The sequence below is a fragment of the Ostrea edulis genome, chromosome 7 (genome assembly GCF_947568905.1).
Source record: "Ostrea edulis chromosome 7, xbOstEdul1.1, whole genome shotgun sequence".
Taxonomy (NCBI): domain Eukaryota; kingdom Metazoa; phylum Mollusca; class Bivalvia; order Ostreida; family Ostreidae; genus Ostrea; species Ostrea edulis.
This window is the reverse complement of record NC_079170.1, coordinates 33580445-33589811: the sequence shown is the minus strand read 5'-3', so window position 1 is coordinate 33589811 and position 9367 is coordinate 33580445. Positions and strand designations below refer to the sequence as shown.

At 34.2% G+C, this 9367-nt stretch overlaps 1 protein-coding gene across 1 annotated transcript; it reads left to right on the top strand.

The window, feature by feature from the left end:
- Positions 1-3573: 3573 nt before the first annotated feature.
- On the top strand, positions 3574-9053 carry LOC130048047 (F-box/LRR-repeat protein 14-like). Its single transcript, XM_056144059.1, has one exon. The coding sequence runs from the start codon at positions 3614-3616 to the stop codon at positions 4823-4825; it is 1212 nt and encodes a 403-aa protein (XP_056000034.1). The 5' UTR covers positions 3574-3613; the 3' UTR covers positions 4826-9053.
- The last annotated feature ends 314 nt before the right edge of the window (positions 9054-9367 follow it).

Genomic DNA, 9367 nt, shown 5'->3' with positions numbered 1-9367 from the left:
CTATCCCTCCATATATGTAGAACAAGGGATGACAAGATCTGGTTTCATTTTAACAAATTGTTTATCATGAAATTTGTTTGTAGATTTCACATATCATGAACTCTTCTTTTTGTGATGGAAATGAGAAATATTAAACCAAGATCATAAATCCAGACTAGAAGTAGCATCACAGTCAACACGCGGTGTGTAGCACTTCATCAATCCAAGGGGGAGGGGTGGTCACTCCCACCCACCCCTCCGCCCCGGTCCCCCCCCCCTCCCCCCCCCCCCCCCCCTATACACGTCTAGTGTCTGGTAAACTTTCCTACAAAGTTGTATCCCATAGTTCAGCTAGCTGTTCCATAATCAACCGTATTCAGCTGAGGATTGTCGAGTTATCTTTCCTTTACTGTAAAACTAATGAGCAAAGCGAGATAACTGTGTTTTATACTTCGACCGAATACCACGTGGCTGCCTCAAAAAGGACTATAATTGAAGATGAGTAAAAAAAAATTATGCGAATGCAAGGTGCACCCAGACGTTCTGAGATGGGGAAAGGGGGTCGATTGTGTTATTCAGCTGTAGGCTATTTATAGCTTTATAATAAGATCATAATCGTAATTTTCAGTGTTAAAATCAAATTTTTGCTCATTTCGCTCCAATCCTGATTGAGCTAATTTAATCTTTGGCGAATTTTAAAATTACTTTTCAATAGATATTAAAGGTGGTTGAGGAGAATTCAAAACAGGACGAAATTATTTTTCACTTTACGTATCTGGGCAAAAACAGTCCAATTTCTGGTAAAAGAAAAAAAAAGTAGTTATAGGGAGGAAAGATTGTATTAAAATTCTTATCATTCACAACTGTGTATAATCATTTTAATTTATTTCAATGGCAATGGAGAAAAGTGTGTGTTTGTTGTTAGCCATGACATATGCATAGCAGATCTCTGAACATAAGTGGACCAAGTCTATAATGATATAATTATGCTGTATGAAATATATTGCATGGTACCCACTGTTATGTGTGTTCCGGTAGTCATTTCTAATTATAGAAAAATATTCTCAGATCATGGATAAACAAATTGCTGACACTCATGAAAGTATTTGCAGGTTTAAGATTTCAGATGATGACGTTATGTAAACGCATACCTGGGTCATTAGTGAACTTTGTCAGTTCATCATTGAAGTTGAACTCACTGGAAAGTTGAATTTGAAACTTAGATTGGCATGCAACAAAAGTTATCTATTTCGTGTTGTGTATTGTGCATTATTGTTATCGTGCATGAGTCGTGCCACGCAGTTTCGAAATTTTATTTTAAAAATGACAGCATGCAGTAAATAAACACACTCCATGTAAACTTCAAAATATGCTTATCCCTGGAGCTTCTACTGAACGTTTCAGTATAAAACACTCCAAGTAAACTTAAATATTGCTTATATCCCTGGAGCTTCTACTGAACGTTTCAGTATAAAACACTCCATGTAAACTTAAATATTGCTTATATCCCTGGAGCTTCTACTGAACGTTTCAGTATAAAACACTCCATGTAAACTTAAATATTGCTTATATCCCTGGAGCTTCTACTGAACGTTTCAGTATAAAACACTCCATGTAAACTTAAATATTGCTTATATCCCTGGAGCTTCTACTGAACGTTTCAGTATAAAACACTCCATGTAAACTTAAATATTGCTTATATCCCTGGAGCTTCTACTGAACGTTTCAGTATAAAACACTCCATGTAAACTTAAATATTGCTTATATCCCTGGAGCTTCTACTGAACGTTTCAGTATAAAACAATCCATGTAAACTTAAATATTGCTTATATCCCTGGAGCTTCTACTGAACGTTTCAGTATAAAACACTCCATGTAAACTTAAATATTGCTTATATCCCTGGAGCTTCTACTGAACGTTTCAGTATAAAACAATCCATGTAAACTTAAATATTGCTTATATCCCTGGAGCTTCTACTGAACTTTTCAGTATAAAACACTCCATGTAAACTTAAATATTGCTTATATCCCTGGAGCTTCTACCTGTAGTCTCCGGGTGTTTTAACACTCTACGTATACACGTTTGATAATCTCGGCTGAGATTCGGCTTGGCTGAATATTTGGACTGACGCCTTCGCCGAATCTCGGAGGAGTCCTTCATCATTCATGTCTGGAAATTTACCGAGATTACAGGTTTGATATTCCTAGCCAGTGGCGAATCTAGAGGGGGTTTTGGGGATGCACCCCTTCCACCTTTGACCATACAATTTTAACAGGAATTGTAATTTTCGTTATTATAGCCTCTTCAAACCCACACCCCTGTGGGCGGAAGTGATTTAAACTTGGACCATACTCACTATTTTTTTTTAAATCTCCTTTCCGAACGCTTTTTGTTTCATTCATTTTATTCGCTCAAACTATGAGGTACAATACAGAAATTTCATGTATCTAGGTAGGCCAAAAACAAATCATAATGAAATGTACATCCATACATAAAAAATTATATGTACAAAAAATTGAAGTTATGTGTTAAGAAGAACAGACCGATTCATTTATCTTTAGAATAAACACGCACAGGTTTTTAAGGTATAAACATTACTTGTTGACACATTTAATAAAATTTCATTATATTTGGTCTCGTACAATATTTTCTGTGTACGTATTTTGAAAGTGGCATATTGAGTTTGGAAAACACGTGCTTGTTTAAATGATTCCGTTACATATGTAGGCCGCGGCCTACAATTTAAATGCATTTTTTCTAGTTGAGAAGAAATACATTTTATTAGAGTCTCCCGTGTATAAACATGAGGGAAATAATAGATCACTTGAAGGCCTTTAGAGGTCTCTTCTTCCAAACCCAGCGTGTCTGTTATTCCCAAGTCCTTAATATTGTGCCAACAAACGGACCATCTGAATTAAAATCCGTTCCTTTTTTATATATACATATTGCCGTTATCTCGTGTAGGGAGCGGATGAGGAACTGACTTTAATAAGATTGATAAAAGGAATTAATTATGTTTTTATTTTAAAGAACAATTTCTTTGTAGAAATCAGAGATACAAATGTATCATTTATGTCTCTTTAGAAATGAGACGGTATGTCCCGTGTTCCTAAATAAGTAGTTCTATCCACAGGTGCTTGGGTTCAGGACCCCCCCCCCCCCCTTCCTCCGAATAAGCTACATGAGTTGATTTGGGGGGGGGGGGGGGTATTTTTAGAAAAAATAATAAACCCTTTTAGAAAAATACCCTCACTGGTTATTTTTCTAAAAGGGCTTATTTTGAATTATTTTGGACTGTAGGGGTATGCACGACATTGTTGACATGTATTAGAAATATTTTCAACAACAAAAATAATTTAAAATTAAATCAACACATGTGGCTTATTCGGAGGGGGGGGGGTCCTGAACCCAAGCACCTGAGGTTCTATCACCTGAAGATTTAGTGACACGTAACAATATCAATCTCTGGCGGAAGTTTGAGTTTCTAAATGAATTTTAAAAAAAAATCTTTTGTAAAGAATGGTTTGAATGTGCCGCGCAGAAAAAATATTTTCAACCAATGAAAATTTAGATGATACAAAGTGCTCGTCTATAACGATACCAATCACGTGATACAACACGGAAGCCATGCAAGATGGAAAGAAAGGGCGGAAAGCCCAATCAACACATCTCATGTTTATTTCCTGAAGTTTTAACAATTATATTTAGTTATTTAAGTGTCAGAGACAAAGGTCGTGTTGCGCAGGTGTGTGTTAAATGGCGAGATGTGGCCTACAACCGCTGTGTCTGGAGGGGAGTGTGCGCGAAATTGCACCTTCGCCGGGCAAATCCGTCTTTGTTTCAAAGTCTGGTTAAACGTGGTGTAAAGAGATTGCAGATTCTCAGCCTGAAACGAAGCTTACGTGACGTAGTGGTGGGAATTCCCAACGTGGAAACCCTGAACCTGAGCGGGTGTTTCGTGGTAACGGATCATGCCTTAGGACATGCATTCTCGCAGGATCTGCCATGCATGACGGTTTTGAACCTCAGTCTTTGCAAGCAAATTACGGACAATAGTTTAGGAAGAATAGCTCAGTATTTAACGAATCTAGAAATTCTGGAATTAGGTGGGTGTAGCAATATCACAAATACTGGTCTTTTGCTCATAGCATGGGGTCTTCGCAAACTTAAGACTTTGAATTTACGAAGTTGTCGACACATATCAGACGTTGGGATTGGTCATTTAGCCGGGAATAGTCCAAACGCTGCTGCTGGAACGTTAGAACTAGAAAACTTGGGATTACAAGATTGCCAGAAATTAACTGATCTCTCATTAAAACATGTCAGTAGTGGACTGGTCAGGTTAAAAGTGTTAAATTTAAGTTTCTGTGGGGGTGTGACTGATGGCGGGGTGAAATTCTTGGCCAAAATGCAGACTTTACGAGAAATAAACCTTAGAAGCTGTGATAATATTAGTGACTTTGGCCTGGAGTACTTGGCAGAAGGGGGTTCACGTATAACAACCCTCGACGTTAGTTTCTGTGACAAAGTGGGAGATGAAGGCCTGGTTCATCTAGCTCAAGGATTATTTAGCCTCCGAAACATTAGTCTATCTGCTTGTAATATAAGTGACGATGGACTTAGTCGCCTGGTGAATACATTACAAGATATTACGACTTTAAACATTGGCCAGTGTGTAAGAATTACTGACAAAGGGTTAAGTTTAATTGCTGAGCATCTAAAGAATCTCCAGTCTATTGATTTGTATGGATGTACCCGAATAACGACAGTCGGGCTGGAGAGGATAATGCAGCTCCGAGGATTGACTACTTTAAATCTTGGCCTGTGGCACAAAGGTGAAATCTAGGTCATCTTTGGAGGGTTGTGGCCAGTAACTAGGCCTCTCACACCAGGTGCTCTGTGGGGTGTTCATTGTGCTTTAATATGTCTTGCCAAACTGACTTTTTTGTTGATTTGATATCATTTTAGTTTTTGTTACTGGTTGTAAAGACAGAATATATTTTTGTGTTTGAGTTTGAAATGTTTTATACTGTTTTTGTTTGTTTGTTTTCTCTTTGAGTGCTATATGTAATAGTTCTATGCACTGTTTTTTCCCCTCTTCTATGCGATTTAATATAGCAAGCACACATTTATAAAGGCTGAGTTTGTATTGGGTGTGATTTTGGTGGCATTTGTTCATGTGAAATTGATTTTGTTATATGCAGTCCAGTTATTTTGCTGTCCTGGTTTAAAATTACATAACATTACTGAATTTACAGTTTCCTTTACTATAGATATGCTACAGGTATATTGTACAGTTTTTCATATACAGAGGTAAATCTATTGTTATTGCACTGTAACAAGATTTTTTATGTCAAACTTTCAGTCCACACTCAGTATTTTGTAGATGTACAAGGCTAGCATCCGACATGTTAAGTACTTATCTAGCATTCGTATTTGTGTTTGTATTAGTGCTGTGAAGTGTTGAATATGACACTGTATACAGGGACATATTCTTCCTGTGTCCGTACTACCCAAATTTCAGGGATTTATGGCGATTCTTTTTTTCTACATGTAAAGGGTAACTTCCCCCTTTGACAACAAATGAATATTTCCCCTTCCATGGTTAAAAATTTCCCTTCATTCATAGAAACGACATAAAATTTTATGAGAATTTTAACAAAAATCACTTTTATATATATTCAAAGTCATTTTCTATAATGGACAATGTATATATAATGATGAGTTTTGAGATATTATTATCTGAGATTGTACCCCAAACTCTTCCCATCCACAGGAGGCTCATGACTGCATTCTCAAAAATTCTCCTAAATATGAAATGGACAGAAACATCTAAAAGCTGGATTAAATACTGAATTTAACACTGGACGAATGATGTGTATTGAATTGCATTCATTCAATTACTTGGGACTGATTAATGATTTCCCCCAAAATTGTGTTTTCCACCTTTAAAGGGACTGATTCACGATTTTCCTCAAAATTTTCTTTTTCACTTTTGATGATCAAAATCTACTGTCTAATGTATTTAAAAGATTTCACATAAAAATTAAGGTTATACATTATCACAGAAGCTCATTTTAGAGAGTTTATTATTTGTTTTGTAAACAGAGATTGTGGTATGTTATTGTTTCCGAAATTTTCAAAAGAAATGTATTTTGATCTAAATTTATTATATCTGTCACATTTCAAGCAATGTTGGGGTAAAACGTGTTATCTAATAGTAAAAGTTTTTGACTGTGCAAAATTAAGATGCTTTATATTACAAAATCAATATTTCACTTGTTTGTTTGTATACATAAAATGACTCGAGTCTTTGTTTACATAACACAGATTTAAGGCTAAAATATTGCTTTTATTGTTGCATTCAGAAGGTCAAAATTTTGGCTGTCAACATTAAATGAGTTATATTTTAAATGTTTAACATCAAAAATGAAAAATATTTTCATCAAAAATCGTGAACCAGTCCCTTTAAGGATCAAATTCTACTAATTTTAATTTCATTAATTAATTAAAAGTCTTGCATATGACAGAAGCTCGTTATAGATTTTATTATTTGTTATGTAAACAAAGACTGGGGTGTGTTACTGTTTACAAAGTTTTAAAAATGAATTATGGTTATCAATCCAAGTTTATGATAAATATCACATTTCAAATTTTTTTTTTAGATAAAATGTGTCCCTTAAAAGTTAGATTTGTGTCTACAAAATTAGGATGCTTTAGATGAGTAAATGAACGTTTCACCAGTTTGTTTGTAAACATAAATAACGCTCAAGTCTTGTTTACATAACAGAGTTAAGGCTAAAACATTGCTCCTATCCTTTCATTAAGGTGGTGTACATCGTCATAATGACTGACTTTCTTGTAAAACATAACTGGAAATATAAATGTCAGCAATATTTGTCTATCCTGTTGAAATAGGTTAGCATATTGACTGCTGATCTGTAGATCATGGGTTGGAGTCCAACAGGGTTTTAATTTTTTCCAAATTACTTTTTACTGAAACTGCACTTTTTGACTATATTAAATCGAAAGTTTTCAATATCAAAAATATTGTACATATCCTCCACTTTTCATCCTTATAAAATTTCCCTGGTGTTTTCCTCCCTAACAAGGTCCAAATTTTGGTTGTCAACTTTAAATGAGATATCATTTTTAATGTACAACATCCAAAATAAATTTTTATTTTTTTTTTGGTTGTAAAAATGAACCAATCCCTTCAAGGCACAGTGTAGGTCTTTGAGCAAATTAAAACATGGGTGAATTCATTTTCCTTGGCTGAAAATAACTCTGAAGATTTCCCTGTATACAGTGTGTATATTCCATATAATTTAGTAATTAGAATAGTGCTATTAATTTGCATAACTTTAATTTTGTAGTCTGCAACTTCATACATGTTTGTTTTAAGGTCTGAATTTGTTTAGGAGATTTACGCCCTGAAATGCTGCTTAGTAAACATTGATCAGTTTTATGCTGAATTGTTCTACAAAGTAATGTAGTAAGATCATACAGTAATTCAGACTGGATGAAGGGTTATGTCTGCTGTCATGCTTATTCATTCATTGATAAGTTTAGCATGAACACATGATGTGTTAATCAACTTTTTAAAGAAAATGAAATGTAAATTTTTGATATTAAAGAATGTACTTAAACATAATACAGTACAGAAAAAAAGGGATTGATACTTAATTACTTTTGCAATATATTTTACATTTTATTTGAAATTGTGATAATGCATGAATCCAGAAATTTTCTTTGGAGGAGAGGGGGAAGGTCTCACCCCATGTAATTTTTTTTTTCGGGGGGGGGGGGGGGGGGGGTAGACCTATAACACTTACAGGAACTAACATTCAATATTTTACAACTGAAATTGCTTAAAAATAGGCAAATTGATATGTATTTTTATTTTTACCAGTCGTGAGAGGATAGGGTCCAGTCCCCACTGATATATATGTGTGTGTGATTGTAGTTCATTTATCACCATTTTTTGTCACAAGGTTCTAAGATTTGAAAATGCAAAATTCCTGCAAGTTTTTTTTTATGGGCAATTATATATATACATTGGTATCTAATGCCAAATAATGTACATGAGATTACAGTAAAACACTATGTACATAAACCCTATGTGCTAAATCATGTGATGCTTTTAAATTAGTATTTTATTTTTTCTGGGAAAGCTTCATTTTGCAGAAAGTCTCCTTTTATTAAAGTGTATTTGATTAAAAAATCAGTCTGAACCATAGTGTTATTTAGTCCTTTTGTCTCCTGTGAATATAGATGTGCATCTCCATATATATATACATACATATATATGTAGTAATAAAAATATCACAGAGCCGGTTGAGTATACTTGATTAGTTTCTTTAATTCTTCAGGGCTGTTCATTTTTGTAATATTTATATTATGCATATACACACACAGTGAAACCTATGTAATATTTATATTATACATATACACACACAGTGAAACCTATGTAATCTCAGTGGGACACAATTTTTAAAAAAAAAAAAAAATTTTGGTCGGAATACACGGTATGTCAGGATAAACAATGTAGAAAAAAAATATGATAATAAGGATCGAAATGCCCTGTGAAACGGATTGCACAGTTTTTATTGTGTGTGTGTATAGATATATATATACATATTTGTACAACTAATTCAAATTTGATTTATGAAGTTTACTAACACTGAGTTGTATACATTTATATTATAATTTTGTGCATAGATTTGATTATAATGTTCATGTAATACTATGTAAATATCAATTGGTGCATTGTACAATGTACACAAGTGTATCGACCTGTATTTCAGTACACCAGTGTATCCATCTACCCATGTTTGAGTATATATAACTTTAATTTTTTTTTTCTTCATAGAATTGTTTTATTGTTTCAGAAGCAAGTAATTACGTACATACGTGTTGCTATCAGTAACAGGGAATTAGTTCACAGATATTTTGACACGTATTTATGATAAATATGTTATATATTCTTAAGTTCTTTTGTTTTTATCAGAGATTTATGAGATGGCATGCCATGCATTGTACCAGAAGAGCTGAATACAAAATATAAAATACCACAATGGCTTCTCTCATTTTCCTGCGAAAGTGTGGCCGGTTCCGATTTATCTTACACGATGTTTGACAAAGAGAAACTCTGTAGTACATGTATCAACACTTCACACAAGTTACGTCCCTTGTCTACCCTCTTGCTGTGAAAAAATCCATTTCCCTATTTTGGCCTTTGTAAATTTCTGATCTATAGATTTCTTAGTTTTTCATTAATTCCAGTCAACTACAGTAATGCTCCAGGGTGGGATATTCCATGAACTAAAATATAAAAACTTAATAATTAGCTTTAATTCACAGTAGTAACATCTTGCATTTGGTAGGG